Below are 27,144 nucleotides of genomic sequence, written 5' to 3' on the forward strand. Positions count from 1 at the left end.
AGCACCGATGCTCCCTCTGTGGACTGCTCGCAGTGGCTAAGTCCTTGGGAGGACTCGGGAATTCCCTCTTGACTCAGTTTCCCCACTAGTCAGTTCTGCGCCTGGCTGGGACATCCTGTCAGACACCTGGCTGCCAGAGGAATGCTTTGCCCTGTTATCGATGGGCTCAGTTCTGCGGCTGGCAAACAGCAAATCTTTAACCAGAAGGGCTCGTTTTACCAACCAGACCCTCCAGCTTCTTGGTGCCTTCATCAGGTACAGAATGTAGACGGAGACCGGCGGACTCGGAGAAACTCGAATCTCTGAAGTTCGCCTCTGGGCCCCGATTCGACATCGTCCTGACAAAGCCGCTGTTGCTGTGATTAGAATGCTAAGGTTTAAGCTTCCATCCTCTGAACTAATGACTGGAAAAGCAGGATTGCAGCGGCTCGGCTGAATTGTACCGGGACGTTTCGCAAAATAATTGAGCAGGAAGAGCTAATGAGCTCTACAAGTATCTGAAACGCGCATGCGCTGGCAGAGGCTGCTCAGAGAACGGTCCATTCCCAGGAGACCGCTGGGCTGCTCCTCCTGGCCCCTCCCCCAGTGCTGCTGTCTCTGGGCGGAGACTCGCCCGCCAGGACTGCCCCCCACCGAGCCGTCAGTCTTCAGTCTCCCCCCCACTGTTCCCCTCCCCATTTGAATCCAAAGGGGAAATGAGAAAATTAAATTCTGTCATTTTACAGTGGGCTCTTCCCTAACTGGCCCGTTCTGGATCGTGGCCCCATTTTGTGTGATGGCTGGACCCCATTTTTCTGTCCCCGAGTCAGTTTTTCCTCTAGACACCCGCAAAGGGCAGGTTGGTCCATCCCCCCGGCAAGGCCTTGTGGAGGCCAGGGGGCGGCTAGCTCGGGGGTCCCGCGGAACGACTCCCGTTCCTTAACTGCCAGTGGGCCCCACTGCAGCGCGGCAGCCAGCCCGAGGGGAGGGGCGGGGGTAGAGACCGCCCCACCCCCACCCCGCACACCCGGAGGGCCTCCGCCCCCGGACCTCCCCCCCCCCAGCTCGGTCCCTCTCGGCTGGCCACGGGGTGGAGCCCTGCCAGGACCCAGCCCCACTCCCACGGTAGCCGTGGGCCCTCGAGCTTGTGGTCACGCAGGCGACCTGAGCTGGGGGTCCCCGTTCCACGCGCCCCCTTCTCTCTACCCAGGGGTCCGTCTCCAGGATCACCTCTGACCCCTGACACAGCCCCACCCTAGGGGTCCTAGCTGGGGCCCTGCAGCCTCTCCGCGGCCTGGAGGAGGGAGCAGGGAGGAGGGAGGAAGGAGAAGGAAGAAGGGGAGAGTTCCCAGAGCCCAAGGGGGCGAGGCGGAGGGAAGATTCCAAAATGAGGCCAGGCGCAGTTTCCCGCAAGGGAGTGCGCAGCCGGCTGCTACATCCACCCCACCCCTCCTCTCCAGGGGTTGTCATGGAAACCGTAACATCTCCCTGGGTGTCCTCACGTGACTTCCGCTTCCTCCTCCGGTTTGTTTTGTTTTGTTTTGTTTTTTCCCCCCCGCCCCGCTTCCGGGCCTCGATAGGAGGCACCTCAGGACCTGGGACCCTGACCCCAGGCAGGCCTCGGCCGCCCCTGAGAGGGTAACTAGCCGCGGAGTGTCCCGCGGTGGGGAGGGGGGAGAATGGGGGGTGGGGGCTGTTTGCAGTGCCGGATACTGGCCCGTGCCCTGTCCCCTTTGGGTTCGGGGACGTCCAGACAACTTTCTGGGGTTGGCATCGGTCCGGCCCCTTGGGATGGTCCCTTCCCTCTGCACGCGCCCCTGACCGCATGACCCGGCTTCCCCCCCCTCCCCCTGCGTGTCGGCTCCGCCCCATCCTGCCCAGGGCGCCTAGGGGGCACGCCGCTTGAAATGTCCAGAGGTCACCACGGGGTGGCGCCCCATCCCTCCCTGTCCAGCCCCCCTCCGTCCGAATCATAAATAGTTAGGGTTGGGTTTTCTGGGCCGCCGTAGGGAGCTCGGCTGGCCTGTCCCTGTGGGCCGCTCCTGGTCACTAGCGTGCTTGTGGTTCTGGCTTCCCCTCCCCCCTTCCTCCTAGCCCCTCCCCAGGCAGCTGCCCCGCCCTCCCCCTTCCTGCTCCCGCCCGCTCCCTCCCATTGGAATGGAAGATGAGTGCTTGTGCTCCCCTTTCTCCTTCCCTGTTCTCCCTTCCCAGGCTCTGTTTTTCCTTAAGAGGAGAGGAGGAAGCAGAATGGCGCCCGGGCTGGCCGCCGGGGCCCCGCAGGTAAGTGGGAGGTGCCTCTTTCTTACCTTTCCTGATTGAAAGGGGCAAGAATTAAAACTAACCCGACATTTGCCTATGAAGAATATGTGCACAAACAAAAGCAATGCATCCAAAATTAGAGTCAAAGCAAGAAACTGGGAGGAAATTTGTTTTCTTTTTACAGAAAATTACTCAGATAAAGGTCTCCTTTCTCAAATATATAAGGAATTGAGTCAAATATGTAAAAATAAAACCCATTCCCTAAAAGACAAATGGCCAAAGGAAGAGCACAAAATAATAGCTATGTAAAAAAAATGCTCTAAATGATTTTGATTAGGAAAAAAAACCTGACCCCCTACCTAGCAATGACAAATGCTGGAGGGATTAGTAGAAAATTGGGACCCTAAGGCACTGTTGGTGGAGCTGTCCAACCAATCTGGCAAACAATGTGGAACATTCCCAAAAGGCCTATCCTTTGAGTCAGCTATGGCTCTGCTAGGTCTGTATCCCAGAGAGATCGAGAGGACCTGTGTGTGCAAGGATATTTGCAGCAGCTCTTTTTGTGGTGGCCAAGAATTGGAAATCGGGCCATGGCCGGACCTGGGAAGACCCGTATGAACTAATGTCTGAAGTGAGCAGAGCCGGGAGAACTTGGTAGATGGTGACAGCAGCGCGGTCCCGAAGGTCAGACCCACAACAGCTCCAAAGGACTCGCGACAAAAATGCTCTCCACTTCCCAGGGAAAAGCAGGCTGAAGCAGATGTTTCTGGGCAACACAGCCTAATATGGGAACAGGTTTTATGGGATCTCACATGTAACTGACAAGCAGTCAGCGAACCAGACTCCTCAGGAGTCGGACACAGAGGAATGATTTGCAGAACTTATTTTTCTAGCAGGATAAGGGAATTACAAGCCACGGGTGTCTTGAAAAACTTGAACATTATCTGTGATTGGGCCAAATACATCCTGGAACACTTTGGGTATGACTTGTTATTCCTGCCAATGTTGGGAGCGTGGGGGTCATCCCGACCATTGGGGGTTGTTTCCACAGCTCAGATTAAGTGGTCTGGAGTGCAGAGAGTAACTCGTAAGAAAGCAAGGGGCGGGGCTGTCTGTGCCAACATACAAATTCTCATCTCTCCATCTAAAAGGCTTATGAGCTAAAGGAAACATCAGGACATCAACTTGCTTAGGAGTTATTTCCCTCCCCTTTTCCATGGATGGGGGAGGGGCTGAAGGGAAAAAGAGAATTTGGAACTCATTGTTTTTTCCTAAGAATACTTCTAAAGGCAGCTGTAGAAACACTTAATGGTGACTAGGGCAAGCTCGGCTTCATACTCTCTTACAGGTGCTCATTTGCAGGGATTGGAGGGAATTGGGGAGCCCTAAGACTGAAAAACGTAGGGTATTTTACCGGTTTATGGTCTAGGACCAGTTACCCTAAGTTAGAAGACTTCCCATTCTGAGGTCCTGTTCTCCAACCAGGAAGCAGGGAGAGTCCAGAGATAGATCTGATAGGATCTGAGAGACGCCTGAGCAGCCTGGGAGAGACTCGGACCTGGGCTCGGTCCGATTCTCACATCTGGACTGAGCCCCTTTTCAGGAGAACGCGCCTAGGTTGTGGTAGAGTTGCTCCAAGCAGGATCGCAGCCTCCTGGGAAATGCTGTTCTTCCGTGATGACTCCCAATGCATGTCAGGGGAGGTCCAGGAAAGCAGAATTTCTTATCTTGTGGCTGGGGGTTCCTGCAGGGGCTTTGATGACCCGGATATATTACAGGGGTAATGTCCCTGTGAGACTCAGCTTGACTCCAGAAATGGCTCCTGCAGTATAGTCTGGGACATGGGATTGCACTGTGGTCCTAGAATGAGGGGGAAGGGTGAGCCAGAAGGGATTGGGAAGGCATATGTGCTTTTGATGAAGCACATATTTCTATATTTTTTCTATATATTTTAAAGTAAAATTCATTTTCCCTAATTAATGTAAAAACAATCCTTTTTTTAAAAAATAAATTTACTTATTAATGAGCTTAGTCATGGATAAATACAAACATCCCTAAATTCAAAGAAGCAGGAAATTGATGTGAAACTGAATTTATTTTGGCAAGGTTGTAAAAAGCACATGTTAAATGTAACATCTTAGAAATGGTATTGGACAGATGGGGGCAGAATGAGGGGTGGAAGATGGGAGAGCCTGAGCAGATGTGCTGGAGTTGGGGTCCTCTGGAAGAATGTGGACGAGAAGCCTGGGGGAAGGGATCAGCAAAGGGTGGAGCAGCTGGCAAGTTCCAGTGGAAGGGACAGGGCTTGGGCTCATTCCTACTAGGTGGTGGTCAAAGGCAGTGGGTGTGCACTCCTGGTTCTGTTCCCTTTATGTCCATGTCATGGGGGATAGGAGGAGTACTCCTTTCACTGATAGAGATTGCAGCCCATCCATGCCAGCTATGTCTGGGCCTTTCTGTCCAAACCCATAAGTTTGCCCCACAAGGTGCCCCTAAGGTGCCAGAAGCCATCCTTGAGTTGGGTCGAAATCAGAAGCCCATCTGGGCTGGCCCTCTTCTCTTTCCAGCACACATTTCTCTGATGATGTCGTCCACCCGCCTTCCCCTGTGTCCTGTGCCCTTCCATCTCCAGTCTTGTGGGTTCTTTGTCCTGGGGCATTTGGGGGCCTGGCCTCCTGCTGTTTTCCTGGGTGATGGGGTCAGGTGCAGACAGGAGGGTCAGGGACCTCACCTGTAGGGGATCCCTCCTGGAATATGACAGTATAAGATAAGATGTGGGGAAAGCCCCTGGAGGGAAGATCAGAATAAAGGGCTGGGGAGTCTGCAGGGCCCAACAGGCAAGAACCTAGGAGGGCAAAGAACTGGATCTGAGCCTTAGCTCAGGCGATGCTTGTTTGCCCAGAAAGCTGCCAGGGAGCTTTTTCCAAACTCCATCTACATATGGAGACTTTAAATATTTGTACATAAATACCCCTGTAAGGCAGGGGTAAGATTAGCAAAATGGTGGAATACAAAATGAGGATGACAAACCAACAGGAGTCAGAAGGGACCTAAGGATTATCTAGTTTAACCATTTTCTTTTCCCTTTTTAAAAATTAGTCTTTATTGGGACAGCTAGGTGGCACAGTGCAGAACACCAGCCCTGAAGTCAGGAGTATCTGAGTTCCAATCTGGCTCAGATACTTGACACTTTCTGGCTGTGTGACCCTGGGCAAGTCACTTAACACCAGTTGCCTCAGCCAAAAAAAAAAAAATCTTTTATTGAGTACCTGCTGTGTGCCAGGTGTCAAGTCCGGACTAGCTCCTCTGAAGGGCTCAGAATCAGCCCTTGTCAGGATAAGCAAAAGTCGTTGCCCCACATTGGGCGCCAAATTGTAAAGTTCTATCTCAAGTGTAATCCTTCTCTGAGAGGAGGTTTCTTTTCTGTATAATCTTTTCCCCTGTGAGCAGGTTTCTTGAGAGGCTTCTTAGTAAGAACCTAACAGCCAGGCACTAGGCTTTTTTTTTTAAACATATTAAAAATTTTTAGGGTTTCAAATTCTCCTCTTCCCTTCACTCCCTTAAGATGTCAAGCAGCATGACATCCAGTGTGTGTGTGTGTGTGTGTGTGTGTGTGTGTGTGTGTGTGTGTGTGTATATGAAGTCACCCAAAACATATTCCCGTCTTATCTGTGTGGGCAAGACAAAGTTTTTTAAAAGTCTGCTTCCATCTGCGCTGGGTTCATCATTTCTCTCTGGAGCCGGAGAACACCTTTCGGCACAAGCCCTTTGCAGCAGTCTTGGATCAGGATCGCAGAGGCGAGTCATTCTCAATGTTGTGGATACTTTAGACGGCATTCTCCCACTTCTGTCTCTACTTTGTGCCAGTTTGTGGAAGTCTTTCCAGCTTTTTCTGGGAGCATCCCTCTCGTCACTTCCCTCACAGTCCCGAGCCACAGCTTGTTTGATGGCGTCCCCGCAGTGCCCCCCCTTCCCCCTTCCCCGGTTTTCTAGATGGGATGCAGACTCCCAGCAGACTTGGGGACAGATCCAAAGTCACGGGGAGTTGATTTATGGCCTCCAGTCCAGCCTGCTTCCTCCTTCCCCAAGTTGTTTCCCATAATTCTTCAAGTCCGTGATTCAGAAGCAGTTTCCAACCAAAGCTCTGATACTTGGGGGCATCTCAGTGAGGCCGGAACCCCCATTCTCTGGGTCCCTTCTTGCTCCATGGGGGATGGGCCTTTGGTGTTTCAGGAGCCGGTGACCTTTCAGGATGTGGCGGTGGTCTTCACGAGGGAGCAATGGGCTTGCTTGACCCCTTCTCAGAAGGAGCTGTACCGGGACGTGATGCTGGACACCTACCAGAACCTGCTTTTCCTGGGTGAGGGGCTTCCCCAGAGGGGCCTCTTTGCCCTAACTTGGTGACAACCCCTTGGTCTTCAGAGCCCGGGGAGGCCTTGTCCTGTGGGCCAGACCCAGTGCTAGGAACAGTCCTGGTCCCCAGAGCTCAGGTTCTAAGGGGAGGGAAGGAGAAGGGGAGATGGCACGAACACAGTTAAGTCAGTACCAGTGGTTTCTGGGCGTAGATGGCACGAGTGGGGATCTGTTGGAGAAGGAAATGCCCACAGGATGTCCATTGGGAAAGGACAGAGTGAGGCTTTTGTCTGGGAAGCTCATTGTCAGTGAGAGCAGGGTCAGAAGGGGAGGGGATTCTGAAGAATTGGGTGGGCACCATGTTGGATGAGGGTGGACTGAAGAGTTGGATGCTGATTGTCTGGAAAAGAGAGACAGCCAGTAATAGCTGGGAGCCCTGTAGGGGGAGATGTGGGCCAGATCCCAAGGAGAATGTGGAGAGGTGCCTGGGCCTAGGGCAGGGGAAGCAGAGCTGTGGTCCAGGACCTGAGCCTTAGGAAAATGGCCTTGGGGAGGCCCAGGGAGAGGGGAGACAGGGGAAGAGAGGGAAGGGGGCAGCAGGCCTCCACTTGTCCCCGAGCCCAGAGTTGGGGTCTGCCGAGGGGGACTGATGATGAGACAAGGGGACAAAGGAATGAGGGAGGGAGGGTAGGGTAATGTTGCAGGGCTGGAGTCACAACCTGGGGCAGTGAGTTGAGGGGAAGGAGCCAGAAGGCACAGACAGAGATGGGTTGGCAAGGTCCTCAGTCCAGCCCTGTCCACAGCAGCCCCAGTCAGTGCCCCTTCTCCCACTTCTCTGTCCCCCTTTCTTTATCCCAGATCTACTGTTCCTTTGAGCAGGACTGGCCGTGTCCAAGCCAGAAGTGATCCACCACCTGGAGCGAGGGGAGGCCCCGTGGAGGCCAGAGGGGAGAGTCCCAGGGAACAGCTGTCCAGGTGAGTGAGGGACCAATCACCGGGGGGAGTCATCCCTGCTAGTCAGTCCTGTCTAAGGCCAGGCCTGGGGGAGAAAGCCCTGGTTGTCTGGAAATGGGAGTAGTGAAATAGGTATGGCTGTTAAGGCCAGGGGCCTCGCACCTTGCAGGCAGCCAGGGTCCCCCAGGAAGTCAGAAGCAAAGTCTTTTCCTTTACCTCTTTTCTGGGTATGCTCCTAGGGTTATGGCTTATCTTTTTCTTCTTAAAAAAAAAAAAACAAAAAAAAAACCTCTTAAAAACCCCAAGAAAAGGGGCATCCAAAAGAATTCCTTTACAAGTTTTTCCATTGATGTTTTATTTTGAAGTCAGTCACTTGCCAGTAAAGAGCATCCTCCCAGAAGACCCTGTTTCCACTTCAAGAAACCCAGAGCAGCCGTACCATCTCCTGGATGACTTGGGACAGGCAGATGGGCAGAGGCCCCCCATCATCCCCCTCTTCACATTTCTTTTCAGACTCATCACAGAACAGTCCCCTCCGCCTCGCCCCTGCCTTGGTCTGAGGCATCTTGTTGGTTGATCTCAAGCAGAAGGCAGAGCATCCTGCCATCCTTTTTGCCCAGAAGCAGTTTGCCTTTTTTGCTTCCTCTCCTATCTGTTCTTGCCCCACCAGTAGGATATTGGTCCCTCTGGTATTAGTTCTTTCTGGTCACCTTTTACTTTCTTTGCTAGCTTAATGAATGGGAAGTTGTAAGCCCTGATTTTGTTTCGGTGTGCTTCTGGTGGTAGAGATTTGGAATATTGTTTTTCTCTTAAGAGTTTGTTTTTAACCATTAATCGCTTACTTCATGGGGAATGACTCAGTCTAAAATTAATTCCCTATAGATTTTGAATGTTAGATTTTTTTTCAGAGTTTTTAAGGCAATTTTTACCCAGTCCACATTTTTTTTAATCAGACTACATTTTTATTTATACCATTCTGCTCACTTCACATTTTTTTTTGTTTTTACTCATAGCTTTTTAATTTTCTAAAATACATGTGAAGATAATTTTCAACATTCACCCTTGCAAAACCTTGTGTTCCAAATTTTTCTCCCTCCATCCATCCCCTAAACAGCAAGCAATCAAGTATAGGTTAAATATGTGTGATTCTTCTAAACATATTTCCACCTTTATGATGGTATGCAAGAAAAATCAGACCAAAAGGGGAAAAACTGAGAAAGAAAAAACCAGCTAAACAAACAACAGCAAAAGATGAAAATACTATGCTTTCATCCACTTTCTGTCTCCATGGTTCTCTCTCTGAATGACTGCATGTTGGAATTACCTTGAATCACCTCATTGTTGAAAAGAGCCACATCCATCAGATTTTGTCATTATGTAAACTTGTTGCCGTGTACAATGTGTTCTCCTGGTTCTACTCACTTCACTTGCAGCAGTTCATGTCTCTCTAGGCCTTTATGAAATCATCCTGCTGATTGTTTCTTATGGAACAATATTTTGTAACATTCATATATAACCATCACTTATTCAGCCATTCCCTGACTGACTAGAATCCACTCAGTTTCCAGTCTCTAGCCACTACAAAGAGGGCTATCCCAAACATTTCTGCACAAGTGGGTCCCTTTCCCTCCTATAAGATCTCTTTGGGATTTAAGCCCAGTAGAAACACTGCTGGATCTAAGGATATGCCTAGTTTGATAGCCCTTGGGCATAGTTCTAAATTACTCTCCAGAATGGCTGGATCATTTCACAACTCCACCAGCAAAGCATTAGTGTCCCAGTTTTTCCACATCCCCTCCAACGTTTGTCCTTGTTTTTCTGTCATCTTAGCCAATCTGAGAAGTTATAGTGGTACCTCAGTTGTCTTAGTTTGCTTTTCCCTAATCAACAGTTATAACATTTTTAATATGACTAGAAATGGTTTTAATTTCTTCATCTGAAAATTATTTGTTCATATCCTTTGACTATTTACCAAATGGGGAATGCATCTGTTCTTCTATTAGCTGTGGTGGAAGCTAGTTTGTAGATGGCTTTGACCATTTATCTGTGTGAGGAACAGCTTTTGGTCATAGCATAGGGAGATAGCAAAACTTTATATCAGCAAATGCTGATTGGTTGATATAAAATAACTTGAGACATGGCAATGCTAGGCTCCCTGCAGCTTTACTTTTTTTTTTATTAGTTACTTAAAACACTATACGTATCATCAAAAAATTTTATTTTACATAAGAAATTCCTTTGGCCATTGGATTAGTATATAACATTAAATTTATAGGTGAATTCAGGTAACATCACCATTTTATAAAAAATTATTATTACATTAATTTTTCAACATATTTCCATATGAATCATGTTGGGAAAGAAAAATCAGAATGAAAGGAAAAAACCATGAGAAAGAAAAACAAAAACAAAAGAAAAAGTGCTGAAAATTTAGTGCTGCATTTATTCTCCATAGTTCTCTCTCTGGATGTGGATGGCATTTTCCATGGAAAATTTATTTGGAATTACTTTGGCTAACTGAAGTGCTGAGAAGAGATAAGTCTGTCATGGTTGGTTATTGTATGGTCTTGCTGTTGCTGTGTATGATATTAATAAGTAATGATTCTGCTCACTTATCATCAGTTCATATTGGTCTCTGGACTTATCTGAAATCAGCTCAATATCATCATTTTTCATGAAGATCTTGCCAATCATTTGGACCTTCCTTTATTTCTGTAAAGATTGCTTTATCATTGTTCGCAATTAGTACTTTTATAAAAGCCCTGAATGTGAAATGATGAACCAAGGTCAAGGTAACTTGACCTATTCTATTGGCTATCTTTTCTAAACATTGACTAACCATCCCCTTGATGATCCATTTTAACAGCTTGTGTTCTCAAACTTTTCTTGGAAATCCTGAAATTGACCATTTTCTCCCTCTGACATACATCTCCAATCTTTTTGCTCTCTTCAATATCTTTGGTACAATATTTACATTTGCCATGTTTTTGAAGATTTTTTTGTTTTTGTACCTGAAGTTACCCTTCCTTAGGCCTAGTGATTCATTTTCTTCAGCTGTTCGCTTTCTCTCCCCTTCAGGGAAAATCTATAACCAAACAAGAAACAGAACTGACCCCAGAACACAAAAGGGACCATTTCAGTGAAGGCATACTAACGTTTTCAGACGTTATTACACGCAGAGATTAGGAGAAGCAGGTGCAGAAGCTTTATTTTACAAATATACATGACCGGGAAGCATTTTCTATGATGAATGATTACAAGACATGAGCAAACACTTTTTGAAAAGTTCCATAGCACAGATAATACATATAGCAATAGCTCACATTGAAATAGCATTGTCAGGTGTGCAAATTGCTTTACACATAACTCATTTTATTCTTAATAATCTCAAGAAGTAAGTGCTATTATTAATCCTATTTTACAGATGAGAACATTGAGGCAGGCCAAGGTGAAGTGCCTTTTCCAGGGTCACCCAGCTGAGGTTGGATTTGAACTCAGGCCTTCCTAACTACAAACCTAGTAGAACAAGGTGCATTGTAGCACTTTGAACTGCCTGAGTAAAAGAAACAGTGATCTAAATGCCTTAACTGGGTATTGATCATCCTTTGCTCTTGTAGAGGACCCTAGTGTCTTAATTTGCAAGTAAATTGAATTGAGGTGAGCTAGATGTGGGCGAAGTCACCCTCTCCCTCTCTCCTCCAGAATCATTAAAGTCAAGGCAACTGGCAGGGTACCAGGATGCAGCGAGAGACCTCCTTTCCAGATGAAGGTCTTCCCCATGGGGGCAATACCCCTTCAGGGACCAAAGGCTAGATAGGAACCAAGGCAAAAGATGGCCCAGTCCCCAAAGAATCCATCTGGAAGGAGAAGAGGCTCAGAGTTTCTTCTTGGAAGGAGCATCTCTCACTCACTAGGTTGCCATGATGACAGGGCCAGATACAAAATCCTCTTAGTTGTCCAAGCCGGTCACAACCTTTTTCCTAAACATTTTTCTGCTCTCCTCCCAGCCTCTGATCCACTAACAGTGGTCTTCCATTTTTGGTTCCAGGTATTTTCTCCAGCAGTCTCCCATGCCTGGAGTGTTCTCCCGTTTCATCTTCATCTCCTGGCTTCCTTTAAGTTCCGCCTAAGATCTTACTTCCCATAGGAAGCATTGTCCCAGCCCCTCTTAATTCTAGTGCCTTCCCTCTTTTGGAATCTCATATCTATCCAGTGTGTGTCTCATTTGTATGTTTGCTTATCATGTCCCCCACTGTTAGACTGTGAGCTTTTCAAGGGCAGGAACTAATTTTAGCCATTTTTTGTTTCCTCAGTGCTTAACACAAAGTCTGTCATGTAACAAATGCTTTAAAATGCTTGCTGATTAACTCTAGGCTTCTTCCTTATATCCTGTCATTTAGAGCTACATTGAATTTGTTTTGATTTGTTTTGTTTTTGCTGAGGCTATTTGAGTTAAGTGACTTGCCCTAGGTCACACAAGAAGTGTCAAGTGCCTTAGGAGATTTGAACTCAGGTCTTCCTGATTTCAGTGCTGGTGCTCTATCCACTGTACCACCTAGCTGCCCCTAAGCTACATTAAATTTTAATACTTATCTCATAAAACATGTACCTAGAAACCTTGTGCCTTTAAATGTCACATACTGAGTTCTGTGGTGCACAGACACATGGAAAAAGAAAAGTGTTCCATTATCCTAAACATAAGGAAGGTTTAGATTCAGAATCTGAAATTTGCATTGAAACTGATGTCTAGTCAGTCCTCCCCTTAATGCAAGAAGATGATCATCTACCTTCTACTTAAATATTTCCAAATATTGTAGATATGCTCCATTGTGTAGACTATGGACATAGAAATGACAATCGAGCTCCTGTTGTGTTTCAGGTACTATTTAGTTGATAATCCTTGAACAGGCCTTGAACAAATCACCAACATTTTTCTGAGCTTCCATTTTCTGTTATAAACTATAATCACTGTCTTTCACAAGGTGGTGGGGAAGCTCAACGGGAAAACTTTGTTAGATTGGAAGTGAATTCCAAAAAGGCTGATTTATTCTCCCTTTTAAAGTTTAACAGTAATTGCTTCTGGAAGAGACACAGAACAAGAACTAAGTGTACAGCAAGTGGGTACCGGGGATATTTCCATTTTCTTTCTTTTTTTCAGATTGGGAGACTAGGCTTGAAAACAAGAAGTCAGCTCCGAAACTGGGCATTTCTGTAAAGCAATTGTTCCAGGACAGATTCACAAAGAATGATTTCTGTGGCTCCAGCTTGAGAGAAGCCTGGGACTGTGATGCCAGATTAGAAAAGAAGCAGAGCATGGAAGATAAAAATTCTCAGCAAGTAAATGTCACCCAAAGGGAAATTCCCAGTACAGCGACTTGTTGTGCAGGTGATAAATATGTCCAAAGCATCAGTTTGGGACAAAAGCTTTTTGTACAGCAAAGAATATCTCTAGGAAGGGATCTTCTTAAGAACAGTACAAGCAGAGAGAGCTTCACTTTATCTTCAGAACCAAAGAAAGGTCATAAAATTTGCTCTAGGGAGATAGTTTCTACATCTAAATCAGATGTTACTGGGTATCAAAGACTATATTCTGGAGAGAAATCTGGTGAACCTGATGAATGTGGGAAATCCATCTTCCTAAGCCCAACCATCAATTCCCATCAGAAAATTCTTAATAGAGAAAAAACTCATAAATTATATCATCAGGCTGGGAAGGCTTCCTCCAAAATCATAGAATTAAATGAAATCCAACAAATTCACAAAGTAGAGACACCTTCTGAATGCAGTGAACATAGGAAACCTTTTGATCACAATGCGTCCCTTCCTTCCCATCAAAAAATTCACCCTGAAAAGAAATCTTATGAATTTTTTAAATCCTTCTTCCAGAGTTCACAACTTCCTCGCCACCAGAAAATTCATAATGGAGAAAAGCATTATGAATGTAATGAATGTGGGAAGACCTTCAGCCAGAGAGGTTACCTTCCTGGACATCAGAGGATTCACACTGGAGAAAAGCCTTATGATTGTAAGGAGTGTGGGAAGGCCTTCCGCCTGAGAGAACACCTCACTCGACATCAAAGGATCCATACTGGAGAGAAACCTCACAAATGTAATGAATGTCGGAAGGCCTTCCACCTCAGCACAGACCTTACTCGGCATCAGATGGTTCATACTGGAGAGAAACCTCATAAATGTCATGAGTGTGGGAAGGCCTTTAGCCAGAGAGGGCATCTTACTGTGCATCAGACAATTCACACTGGGGAGAAACCTTATGAATGTAATGACTGTGGGAAAGTATTTCGCCTGAGAGGACTTCTCACTAAGCATAAGACAATCCACACTGGAGAAAAACCTTATGAATGTCATGAATGTGGAAAGGCCTTCCACCTGAGAGAACAGCTTACTCGACATCAGGGCATTCATACTGGAGAGAAGCCTTATGAATGCAAGGAGTGTGGGAAGGCCTTCTACCTGAGCACAGAGCTTACTCGACATCAAAGGATTCATACTGGAGAGAAGCCTTATGAGTGCAAGGAGTGTGGGAAGTCCTTCCACTTAAATACAGACCTCATTGGACATCAGAGGATTCACACTGGAGAGAAGCCTTATGACTGTAAGGAGTGTGGGAAGGCCTTCCATCTGAGAGCACACCTTTCTCGACATCAAAGGATCCATACTGGAGAGAGACCTTATGAGTGTAATGAATGTGGAAAGGCCTTCCACCTGAGCTCAGATCTTACTCGACATCAGAGGATTCATACTGGAGAGAAACCTTATGAATGTAAGGAGTGTGGAAAGGCTTTCCTACTGAGCACAGATCTTACTCGACATCAGAGGATCCATACTGGAGAGAAGCCTTATGAATGTAATGAATGTGGGAAGGCCTTCCACCAGAGAGAATACCTTACTCGACATCAGAGGATTCATACTGGGGAAAAACCTTATGAATGTAATGAATGTGGGAAAGCCTTCTGTCTAAGGGAACAGTTTACTCGACACCAAAGGATTCATACTGGAGAAAAACCTTATGAATGCAAAGACTGTGGAAAGTCCTTTCGCCTAAGAGAGCTCCTTACTTTACATCAAAGGATTCATACTGGAGAGAAACCTCATAAATGTAATGAATGTGGGAAGGCCTTTAGCCAGAGAGGACATCTTACAGTACACCAAACAATTCACACTGGGGAGAAACCTTATGAATGTAATGACTGTGGGAAGGTTTTTCGCCTGAGAGGACTTCTTACAAAACATCAGATAATTCATACTGGAGAAAAACCTTATGAATGTAATGTATGTGGGAAGACCTTCAGCCTGAAAGGACATTTAACTCGTCATCAGAGCAACAAAAGGCATCCCTTGTAAACTGACCTGTGTGGGACTCTTAGGGGTTGGATATGATGGAGATAAGAAATAAAACAACTAAATAACTGGAGGGTATTCAACTTTTGTAGATTTGTCAGATTAGCATAATAAGGGGGATAATTCTTGTAATAAAAGGATAATTCTTATAAAATTGATTTACATAATGTAACATCCATCAAAATACCCATGGGTTGTTTTTTGGTTTTGTTTTTCTCACAGAAATAGAGTTTTTTTTTTTTGTTTTTTTTTTGTTTTTAATTTCATAGTGAAACAAGCAGGCCATAATTTTAAAATGTTGAATCACTCAGGTATTTATAAAGGGTCTCTGTGCTCTAAGTATTCTTAGAGTCTTGTGGGCTTGTCCAAGTCTTATGGTAAAAAAACACAAATAGCTGAAACTATCTTTGCCCTCAACAATTTGACAATCTGTAGGGGGAGACAACATGTGTGTATGTAATAACTAGTAATTATGTAGCATCTATTGTATGCCAGGTATTGTACTAAGCTCTTTGCACTTATCTCATTTGAATTCTATTGTGATCTCCATTTTACAATCAAAACAGGCAGATTGTGTCTTGCCCAAGATCACACACTAGTAAATTTCTGAAGCTAGATTTAAACTCAGATCTTACTGATTCCAGGCCCAGTGCTCTATCCATTGTGACAATCCACCTTCTACTTAAATGTTTCCAAGTGTTGTAAGGATACCCCGTTGTGTGGTCCATGGGCATGAAATGACAGTTGAGTTTCTGTTGTGTTTTAGTTAATTAGCCTTGAACAAATCATTGGAGTCTTTCAACTCACAATCCAGTCTTAATAATAAGATTCACCCTCAGAAAAAACCTTACCAATGAAGTGAGCGTGGAAAGATTTTTCTCCATAGTTTACAACTTCTTCCTCACTAGAAAATTCAAAATGGAGAGAGGCTTTGAGAATGTAATGAGTATCTTAGTCAATATAAGAAAATTCATACTGGAGTGAAAAAGTAATGAGTGGAGAAAGACCCTCAGCAAGAGAAGACAGATTATTGTACATTTAAAAATTCAGACTCAAGAAAATCTCAATGATTTTGGAAAGACCTCTATTAAGGAAGAATTTCGCTAACATCAAATTGTTCATACTAGAGAAAACCTTATGAATCTAAGCACTGTAGCAAGACTCTTTATGAACACAGCTTTCCCAACATTAAGGAGTCCATTCTAAAAAGAAACCTTTTGAAAAATAATCAATATTGAGAAGCCTGCCTTTATAAAGACCACATTCAACATTAAGGATTTCATGCTGGAGGGAATAAATGTACAGAATATGAGAACGCATTCTCTATGAGCAGAGTTCTTACCCAACATCAGAAAATTTATACTGTATTTAACTTTTTAAATGCAATTAAGTTAGGAAGGTCTTCCTCCAAAAATTTATAAAGGTGGAAAGGCCTTTGTTCTGAGAAATCAGGCTTCATACTGGAGGGAACCTTATGAAAACATCGAATGAAGGAATGCCTTCCATGTGAACAAAAAGAGATTACTCTACTTCAGATAATTCATATTAGAAAGAAATCTCATCAGTCTAACCAATTTGGAATGTCTTCTGTTAGGAGAGAGAACTTGTCCTCCATTAAAGAATTCATACTGAACAGAAACCTTAAGGACATATGGAAAGGCCTTCCACTTAAAAGGATTTCTCCCTCAAAATCAGAAGATTCATAAGCAATCGTATGAGGGAGAAAGACTTTCTGCCCAAAAAGAATACTTATGCAACATCAGAGGCTTCGTTCTGGAGAGACCCTTTATGAATGTAATCAGTGTGGATAGGTCTTTGGCTGGAGTACATACCTGACATCAAGAGAGTTCACAGAAAATTTATGAATGTGAGACAGCTTTCAACTTGAGAAAAGAATATACCCAACATCAAAGAATTCATAATATTATAATTCATAATAAAAGCCTTATGAATGTAATCAATATGGGAAGGCCTTTTCTATGAAGACAGCCATCAGAATTCTCCATCAGAGAATTAATAATAGAAAGAAATCTCAGAAATATAAATATTTCATCTGAGCAAAGAGTGTACCCAAATCAGAATTCACCCTGAAGAAAAATCTCATGAATATTATATACAAAATGTCCTATTAACATAATAGAGTAATTCTCAAAATGGAGCAGCTCTGTAACCATATCCTTTTCCCTAAAGATAACTAAATTACTAGTTTTTTCTCTTATCATCCATGATTTCCTGTGCCCAGGATTTCCAGTTCACAGAGATATGATCTCTTATTTTGATCAAAGGAAGCACCATGGAAGTTGAAGCAAGAAGGCCTGAGGAGCTGCTTGTCCAGGTGAGTGAGGTAAAAACAGGTATATGTGAGCTGTGATTATAAGAGCCATCTATATGTTATGGTGGAGTAAGGATTAGATTTGGGAGGGCTGGAAGACTTGACTTGGAATTCTTTTTCAAGTTTTGTTTTTGTTTTTTTAGCAGTGGCTTCCTCAGCAAATCCTATGAAGCCTCAAATTCCCCATCTATAAAATGAGATAATTGGACTCCATGGTTTTGCTCCCTTCCAGGTTAAATCTGTGATCCTGTAAGAAGTCAGTGTTTGGAATTCAGATGCATGGAATTCTGAAAGTGGAAAAAAAAAAAATGGTTAGCCTTTCCAATATGAACACTTTCTTAGACTTTCAAGTCAGCAAACATTTAAGTGCCTGCTATGTACTAGGCTCTGTTAAGGACTAGTCATGGAGTTCACAGAGCAGTGACAGCCTGACAGCATCTGTATAGAAATCTGCTAAGGGTAAAATAAATATAAGCTAATCAAGATAGGGAAGGCACTAAAATTAAGGAGGATTAGAAAAGGTTTATTGTAGAAGTGGACTGTAGCTGGGAGCATTCTAGGCAAAAGGGATATAAAGGAAGCCCAAAAAGTCAGGTGATGGAGTTCAGTACAAAAAGTAGGTCTATTCCACTAAAATATAACATTCTGGGGAAAATAAGGTGAAAGAATAGGGAAGTACCAGGTAGGGAGGATTTTATATTTGTTCTACTAGAGAGCCACTAGAAGTTGTGGAATGGTTATGATACAGTCAGAAAGATGAACTTGACTGGGTAGAGGATTGACTGAACTGGGAAGAGACATGAGACACATCTATAGGCTCGCAGTATCTTAGGTGTGAAGTGATTGAAACCTGAATCAAGAAAGTGACAGTAGGGGCAGCTAGGGGGCGCAGTGGATAGAGCACCAGCCCTGAAGTCAGGAGGACCCGAGTTCAAATCTGGTCTCAGACACTTAACACTTCCTGGCTGTGTGACCCTGGGCAAGTCACTTAACTCCAACCTCAGGGGGAAAAAAAAAAGTGACAGTATTGGGAGAGAACAGGGAATATGGAAAAAGTGTTACAAACTTTGCAATAGAGAGTAATAAGAAATATAACTCTTCATTTATGAGCTTGGCTATTGGAAGATGACTTGGAAACCATTAGGAAAGGAGGGAGGAAAGAGAATTTGGGGAAAGATAATGAGTTTCATTTTGCATATGATGCAATATGAATATGGTAAAAGGGAGAGAGTGTTTTCACTAAATCCTAGAGGAGAATATCAACAAAAAAAGATAATTCACAATGTCAAAGCTTTCAAAGAAATCAAGAAAGATAAGGATGAATGGCCACTGAATTTAGTAATTTAAAGATTATTTGTAATTTTAGAGAAAGAAGTTTCAGTTGAGTAATAGAATTGGGAGCTAGCCTATGGAAAGTTTCAAAGAAAGCAAGAAAAAGGAGTTGGAGACATCAGTTATAAATTGTCAGCTCTCAATATGTTTAACCCTGAAAAGAAGGAAAGATATTTAACAGTATCTCATGGGCTTGCATGGATCACTGGGAGTATTTTTAGGATTAGAGAGGAACTTTTTGGTTTGGGGGAGGGGTATTATGGCCATAGGAAAAGAGTTCTAATGGGAAAGACTGAAAATTAGTGAAAAATGGAGTTACTAGATGAGAAATATACCAAGTTAGGTGATGAGATGGGATAGGATTGTTTGCATACATAAAACAATTTGCTTTGGCAGGCCAAAGGGTGTTTTCATTATTCTGATAGGAGTGAGTGATAGGAAGAGCATAAGATAGCTCTTCATAAAGTGCAATTTTTTTGTTTTTGTGTTTGTTTTTCAGTAAGGTAAGAGGCCAGGTTTTCAAATGAGAAGTGGGATAAAGTGGAAGGAGGCTAGAAAGGGAGGATTGGGGAGGAATGAAAAGATTTGGAAAAGCTGCTGTGCAAAGTGTCAGGGGATCAGGGAGATGTCAAATGACTTCTTTGCCACAAATGGGGCCCAGCTGAGATTATGTTGCCTAAATTTGTAGTGCATCTGGGCAGCAGTTTCATGATTTTCACTCTATTCAGCAGCATGAGTAGGAGTGAAGGATGTTATGTAATCTAAGGCAAAGTTTTACATAAATCATCATCCCAAATCCCATTCCTGCTTTTTGTGGCTCAATCTCTTTTATTCTTGGAGACTGATTCATGTTTAGGGAATTGGGAGGTAAGGACTCCCAGGTGTCCCATAGTGGAAGACCTTCAGGAGCCTTTTCTATGGCTCCTGATAAGAAATGTGTTTAAGAATATATGTGCTTGAAGGTCAGTTGCACATATTGCTTTCTTTTTTGTTTTTTAAACATTGTTTACATATAAAACAATCTTTGTAAGAATAGAATTTCTTCAGACATTACTTTCTTTTTTCTATTGCTGGCAAACCAGCTACACTCTCACTGAAACTACAGAATGACTATCCTGTGTAGCCACTGAATTCCTTTGAGAAACTACCAAATGAAATAGTAACAGAAGGAAAAGATAAATTCATATGGGGGGAGGGAAACATCTCAATGAATGGCAATTTAAGGTTTATTTTTGTAGTTGTGGTAGTTCATAGCATAGCTTCTACTATACATTCCTATTGTGTGGTACGGAAATGGTGAGGGATCACCATTTAATAAAAAAAGCTGGAGAGAGCTCTAGAGAAAAGCAAAGTTTATAGTACATTCTCAAGAGAAAGGCGTCCCACCCTTCAAGCAGACAATCTAATGTCCTGTGGACAGGACAGCCCCTTTAATCCCTAAGGCAAAACACCCCCTCCCACCACTGACCCTCATCCTCATTGGCTGAGAATCTTACCTTCTAAACGCCTGAGATCTACCTATGAAATTGAATTTGACCAATAAATACATAGTTGTCCATATTTGGCTGAAATAGGGAGATATCATGAGAGGGGAACGCAATTATGCCCTTGACTCCATGTTCAGAGTCCTTCTCTTAAAAGTAAATATGGAAATGTGTGTGTAGGCAGGTATGCATTTGTGTGTCTGATGACCCAGCCTAAAGAGAAAAGTCCCAGGGCATTTGCTAAGTTCCCAAGAACTTCATAGAAAAGGAGAATTTAGAAGATTCTTTTTACTTTTTTCAAACAACAAATTCTTATTCATTTTAAAGTCAAATGGAACAACTTTTAAACATTGTAATCACACTCACAACTCATTTCATACTTTCTTAACATCCAGATCAGGAGTTAAATTTCTAAGGATACAACTGTATCACCCTCTAGAAATCATTTTTCAAATTAAAGTATTTCTTATACAGTAGCTTTCCAAACATTTCAGTAGGAGAAAAATTAGAAGCATGATAATAGCATAAACAGTGTTAGAGATTTAAAGCATAAAACAAAATTGCCCAGTGACATCAATTCAGTTCAATGCATTTCTGAATTATCTAGAAAATTCACTCTAGGTTGATTGCATTTGAAGTAAAAAAGAGTAATGCTGATCCAATTGCACTTAATTCAGCTTATCATCATCCTCAGGGCCCATAGGATTTGATAATCTTGCCTGGGAACTTGATAGAAAAGGAGAATTTAGAAGGTGTTAGTATTACAAGGTGGTAACTCAGGTTGTCTAAATAATTCTCTGACTCAGAATTCACACCTTTGGTTCAGGCCTTTGAAGGGAGTTGAACCCTAGACCGGAACAGGGACAGACAAGATCCTGATTCCAGTGGAAAAGCCTCTGATACAGATCTTAATGGAAAAGTCTCTGACCCAGAAGCTTGAGTAACAAGGAAACTTTGTTAAAGAGCTAAAGTAGAATTTCAGTGAAATGGGGCAAATGCCTTCTGTTTCTGTTCAAGGAAAATGTTTAGAGAACATTATCAAGGTTATGAAAAGGATTGATTTTAATTTTGGAGATTACTGAACTTTTAAAAACTGTGCAGGTCATATGTCCTTGTTTTTCTCTGGAAGAAGAATTGGATCCAGATGAATGGGAATTAGTAGGAGAGCAATTAGGTAAACACTACAATTCCAAACCAAACTTAATTTCCAAAGATACACTTCATACCTACAATTTAATCCAAAAGGCTTTAAAAATTCTTAGACTAAAGGAGCCAGAGAGGGAGGATCCAACTAAACTAGGTGAAGAGGATGAATCAGATAACAAGGGAGTTAAGTAAAATCTGAGCAACAGGAGCATTTCCCATCTCCTCCCTCAATTAACCCTTCAGGGGTGGAGCAAGAAGGAGGAGGAGGAGAAGAGGCAGAAACACAAAGAGAATCACCTATTAAGCAGCCTATGACAAGATTAGAAAAAGCATTGGTTAAAGCTAAGAGAAAAGGACAGGATATAAGTGATTTTGTACATGCATATCCTGTGATTGAAGACATTGACTCTGTAGGTCAAAAAAGGAGAAGATATACACCTTTAGATTTGAATAAAATTAAAGATTTGAAAAAAGGTTGTACCCTTCATGGGGCTACATCAGCTTATGTCAAAATGTTACTAGATGGTTTGTCTTATGAAGTCCTAACCCCGAATGACTGGAAATCCATAGCAAGGACATGTCTAGGACCTGGACAGGATCCAAGTCAGATGCAATTTGGAAATAGGAGTTAACACAAAATTCACTTTTGAGCACTTAGCTGGTAAAGGTCGGTATGGAGAGAATTCAGAACAGATTAAATATACCATGACAGTGTATGAGCAAATTGCTAAGGCTGCAATAAAAGCTTGGGGTGTCCTCCCTGCACAGAAAGATCGTGGAGAAGCTTTCACTAAAATACAGCAAGGTCCCAATGAACCTTTTGCAGATTTTGTGGGACGTTTGCAAACTGCTGTCAAAAGAACTATTGGAGAAAATGCAGCTACAGAAATAATGACCAGACATCTGGCTAAGGAAAATGCCAATGAGATTTGCAAAAGAATTATATGGGGATTAGACAAAGATGCTCCTTTAGAGGAGATCATAAGAGGCTGTGCTACAGTGGGAACAAATGCTTTTTACACCCGGACAATGATGAATGTGGAAAGACAGGGTCCCTCCTGGCAAGGGACTTCTAGAAAAACTCAAAAAAAAAAAAAAAAAAAAACTCAGCGATGTTTTCAATGTGGAAAAATTGGGCATCTAAGAGCTCAGTGTAGATATGGAGATACAGTGAGAAGACAGGGTGAGAGAAGATCTAAAACCCTATGTCCAAAATGTCACAAGGGTCTCCACTGGGCCTCCAAATGTAGATTGACCCAGGGAAATGAGAGGCGGGGCCCAGCTTCAGCCCCCCAAGTGGGGCATGATGGCAGCCGAAGTTACATCCAGAGAATTTTAAGACATGATCAATCAGCCAAAAGGCAATCAGATGGAAGAAAGGGATTGAAATTAGGAAAAATAGAGTTGTGTACAGTAGAGACTACTGAGATACTCCCTGGAGAAGTGAAATCTGTTCCTGTTCAGCCTATGGATCCTTTGCCTCCAGGCACAGTGGGCTTGACCATTTCACCTTCTGAGAGTGCCTACAAAACAATGTCCATCCGTACACTGATGTGGGAAACTGGAGAACGTGTAGCTAATATCCCAGTCACTAACACAGGCAGACAACATGTGATTTATCATGATTTATGAACCAGGAGAAGTAGTAGCATCAGGCTTATTGTTACGTACCCCTAATAAGCAATCTGTGATAGTCGCCCAGATTCTGACTCCAATGAACAAAATCCAGAAATATATTAGACAGCAGCTGTGACAGCTGACTGACCTATGCTTACTATTTATATAAATGGAATACTGTGTGGTACGGAAATGGTGAGGGAACACCATTTAATAAAAAAGCTGGAGAGAGCTCTAGAGAAAAGCAAAGTTTATTGTACATTCTCGCGAGAAGGGCGTCCCACTCTTCGAGTAGACTATCGAAGAGAGGAAGCGCCTCCTGTGGGCAGGACAGCACCTTTAATCCCTAACGCAAAACGTCCCCTCCCACCACTGACCCTCATCCTCATTGGCTGAGAGTCTTACATTCTAAACGCGAGATCTACCCCTGAAATTGAACTTGACCAATAAGTACATAGTTGCCCATATTTGGATGAAATAGGGAGATGTCATAGGAGGGGAAGGCAATGCCCTTCAGAGTCCTTCAGGCCTACTCGAACTCTGAAGTAGATGAAGCCTTACTCAATTTTCACAACTGTCTTGAAAGATCTCACCTCATCTCATTCAGTCCCTCCTCTTATTTTGTACACTGAGATCTCTTCAAATTTTTGTAACATAATTTCACATTCCCTATGAATTCCTCACTTCCTTCTGGTTCCTGTTGGCCTTGGGCCACCGGCTCCACCCTTACCCTTTTAACAGCATCTATTTAACAGACCCTTCAGCTTTCTCTTCCAACCTGATCATTCCAGATGATGAGTTTTGGACAATTCTGGTTATTAATCTGATCAAACAAGGGATGTAGATAGGGAATAATATAACACCACTAAAAGCTATAAGGCCCAACCAAAGGAGCTGCTTCCACCAGCTTCCCAAACCAGGACCATCTAGAAGTATTGAACAGTGAGGTCCAAGTCTGTACAGGAACATGAGCAAGTTTCCTAATGTTCTTAGTGATGTCCTTCACTAGATTACCATTGTTACCAATCTTTATACAACATGTGGATAAATTTAGTTTAGCACAAACTCTCCCTTCCTCAGCCAACAAGTAATCCAGCACAAGTCTATGTTGTAAAATAGCCTCTCTGGTTTGAGTAGCTTCATCAGCCAAAAGATCTAGTGCCTCAGCTGTCTGATTGGTGATAACCTCTACAACTGCCTGAAGCCTAATTATCCTGTTCAACATGTATATTGGAGTTCTATATCCCCAACTTCCATCTTGAGCCCAGGTCGCTGGCCCATACTCTTTGACTATTCTTTCTGGAGGCCAGGCCTCACCCCAACCATTTGCATCTTCAGTCCAAGTGATGGAGGTATCTAAACTCCGTTTCTCCCTTCCCAAATCATCATACAACTGAATCCCTAAATATTGGTTTGCCTGTTCGGGAAGAAAGAAAACTTTTGGCCTTATTAGTCCAATATAACAATTCCCTGTCCAATTAAGAGGCAGATGAGTATAGGCAGTTAAACCACAGATCCAATAATGACCCTTTAGAGCAGGTTGTTCCCTTGGAAATATGTCTGAGCTATTCCTTGTAAAAGGGTAATATTGTTGGTCTCTCGTCCCTAGGGGGCTTCCCCCACAAAGGGGTCATACTGGCATTTTCATAAACCTTGCTCTTTTCTCCAACTACAATTGGCAACTGGCCACTGGCCTGTTAGATTAGAGGTACTCCAAAATGTGGAAAACAGAGTCCCATGTTGCCCGGGTGTCCCTGGGGTGACATTATACCAACCCCATTGGTAACTGTACCCAATGTATATGTTCCCTTTCCTCTTATTCTCTTTTATACATCTCAATACATCCCATTCTACTTCATCACACTCAGCAGTAGTGACTTGTTGATAGCAATATCCCTGCTCTCCTATTTCCGGGAGAACATCCAAGGTACAGTCTTTCTAGTCCTTCCCACACTTCAATTGAGGATTCCTCCCCGTATCCCGCCAATATTTAGACATTTTTGTACAATCAATTGTCTTTGGCCTCAGGTCTGTTCTCGAATAGGTCCACTCACATACACTAATTCCCAGCTTCAAACCTTGTCCTGTCTGATTTAAGCCGTATTTCCCTTTCCTATCTTTGGTCAATGACCACTGATGTTTCTCTTCTAAATTCCGGAAACCGGTCCCATTATGAATTTGGGATCTGTTGCTAAGGATCCAGGCTGGGCTTAGGGGGACAGGTACCCATGGCCATTGGTTCAATTGTTGGGATCCACCACAGATCCAACAATTTGATAAGTTAAATGTCCTCCCTATATTCTGCATGAGCAGGAGAAATTGGTTCTCATCTCTAGAAGGTCATAAGGAAATAGATAAACCCAAAGCTTAGGGAGAGCCTCATAATGTTCAACTATTATAACACCGTGAAGTTAAGGTGAACTTCCCAAAGGAAAATATATCAAATCACAAACAGGCAAAGAGACCCAAAGTAAGAAAAGTCATACAGTTACAATTCCCATTCAGTGGAGGTCCCCTCCTCTTATGTAATTGGAGGTCTCCCCTGTCTTCAACTGTCCACTCGGATAAAGGTGGCGCCACAGGTCCTTTTGTCCTGGTGTGGTGTGTCCAGCCTCGTTCCTGGGTGCGAATCGCAGTATCTGAAGTCAGTATCACTTGGTAGGGTCCGTCCCAGCACGGAGTCAGCTTCTCGTCCTTCCAGGAACGGATCAGCACCCAATCACCAACCTGAATTCTATGAACAGGGAAACCTAAAAGTCTGAGCTATTAGCCCTTTTTGTTGAAGTCCTTGCAAATGTTCCAGCAATGATTTCACATATCTCTTAACAAACAAATCCTTAGTTTCTAAAATAGGGTCCCAGTCTCCCTTAGGATAAGCCTGGAAAGGATGACCATACAATAATTCATAAGGTGAAAGCCCAATATCTCTACGCAGCTTGGTCCTGATTCTAACCAGAGCGAGAGGAAGTCATTTTGTCCAAGGTAGTTGGGTCTCTAAAGATAACTTAGTCAGCTGCCGTTTTATTTCTTGGTTCATCCTTTCTACTTTCCCAGAAGAGGGAGGATGACAAGGGGTATGGAGATCCCAAGTGATTTCTAAGGCCCTAATCAGATTCTGCAATACCTGGGCAGAAAAATGTGTTCCCTGATCCGAGTCTATCCTCTCCACCATTCCATATCTAGGAATAATTTGTTCTAATAAGACCTTACTTACTGTCGAGGCAGTTGCTCGGCCTGATGGGAATGCCTCCACCCATGAGGTCAGATGGTCCACTATGACCAGCAAGAACTCGACCCACTGGTGGCAGCTCAGTAAAGTCCACCTGGATGCTTTGGAATAGTCTGATTCCAGGAGGTCGTCCCCCTTTTGGAAGCTGGCGTTGGGCAGCCCTGTTAGTCCTTCGACAAACAAGACAACCGTCCACCAGTTGTCGAGCCATAGTATATAGGCCGGGGGAAACATACCTTGTCAGTATAGCATCACACAGGTTTTGGACATCCCAATGACTGCCCTGGTGCAGTTGCTGAAGGACTTGCCTCATACTTGCTTTGGTCAGTACCTCTCTGCCGTCAGGTAAGAGCCATCGTCCTTCCGAGTTCTCAACTGCTCCGAGAGTTGAGGCTTTCTCTTTTTCCTCCTGAGTAAAACTAGGAGAGGGTAGACTAGGGGGAAGTACAGGTATCAAAGCCATTATATGAGAGATTTCCTGATCTCCGGCTCCCTTGGCCTCCCAGTCTGCTAATCTATTTCCCCTTACCTCAAAAGAATTTCCCATCTGATGTCTCTTTACATGTATTACTGCTATATTCCTAGGAGTCAGAATATTTTCTAGTATCTCTCTGACTAGTGTATGATGAACCAGTTCTTTACCTTTACTGTTTACATATCCTCTTTCCTCCCAAATCCTCCCAAATACATGCACCACACCCCAGGCATATTTAGAATCAGCATATATATTCCCATCTTGGTCACACAATAATTTTAACGCTTGATTTAAAGCATACAATTCACAGCAATTCACAAGTTTGAGCAGACCAATGGGCAGGTAGACTGCCCTTGGTAACAGTGGAAGTTCTAACAAACCCATTTCTTTTCCCATTTACCATCCTAGAAGAACCATACATAAATTCTAAACAAATATTTATCATAACCTTGTGTTGATAACAATAAGGAATTTGTCCCAATGAGTTTATATCCAAGTAGATCTTTCATAAGTGAACATTATTCATACAAATCAGTTTGTTTTTAAAAACATCCAATGCAAATACAATCATATACAGAATGTCTAATTCCACACAAGAGAATTCAAGAAGTTTTGATAAGAGATT

The 27,144-nt window shown here is 43.5% G+C and overlaps 1 protein-coding gene across 6 annotated transcripts; it reads left to right on the forward strand.

Annotated features, from left to right (window-relative positions):
• Positions 1–1,526: 1,526 nt before the first annotated feature.
• On the forward strand, positions 1,527–27,144 carry LOC141553863 (uncharacterized). Of its 6 annotated transcripts, none has more exons than XM_074285288.1 (5): positions 1,527–1,617; positions 2,191–2,259; positions 6,472–6,598; positions 7,471–7,566; positions 12,704–27,144. In XM_074285288.1, exons 2-5 carry the CDS (start codon positions 2,227–2,229, stop codon positions 14,905–14,907), a joined length of 2,460 nt encoding a protein of 819 aa, XP_074141389.1. In that variant the 5' UTR covers positions 1,527–1,617; positions 2,191–2,226; the 3' UTR covers positions 14,908–27,144. The 6 variants fall into 6 exon arrangements, 5 of the variants coding, with proteins under 5 accessions (XP_074141389.1, XP_074141387.1, XP_074141386.1 ...); XM_074285286.1 differs by having other exon boundaries at positions 1,554–1,617; positions 2,738–6,598; XR_012485696.1 differs by lacking the exon at positions 1,527–1,617 and having other exon boundaries at positions 1,661–6,598; positions 12,704–17,239; positions 17,469–27,144.

Source organism: Sminthopsis crassicaudata, chromosome 2 (genome assembly GCF_048593235.1).
Source record: "Sminthopsis crassicaudata isolate SCR6 chromosome 2, ASM4859323v1, whole genome shotgun sequence".
Taxonomy (NCBI): domain Eukaryota; kingdom Metazoa; phylum Chordata; class Mammalia; order Dasyuromorphia; family Dasyuridae; genus Sminthopsis; species Sminthopsis crassicaudata.

What these genes read in the sequence shown, in the direction of transcription:
- LOC141553863 (XM_074285286.1), top strand. Translation starts at nt 6,232, where the DNA reads ATGGGATGCAGACTCCCAGCAGACTTGGGGACAGATCCAAAGTCACGG. An exon ending in CCAGAACCTGCTTTTCCTGG is followed by an intron (nt 6,599 to 7,470) that starts GTGAGGGGCTTC and finishes TCCTTTGAGCAG; the next exon opens with GACTGGCCGTGTCCAAGCCA. An exon ending in CCCAGGGAACAGCTGTCCAG is followed by an intron (nt 7,567 to 12,703) that starts GTGAGTGAGGGA and finishes TCTTTTTTTCAG; the next exon opens with ATTGGGAGACTAGGCTTGAA.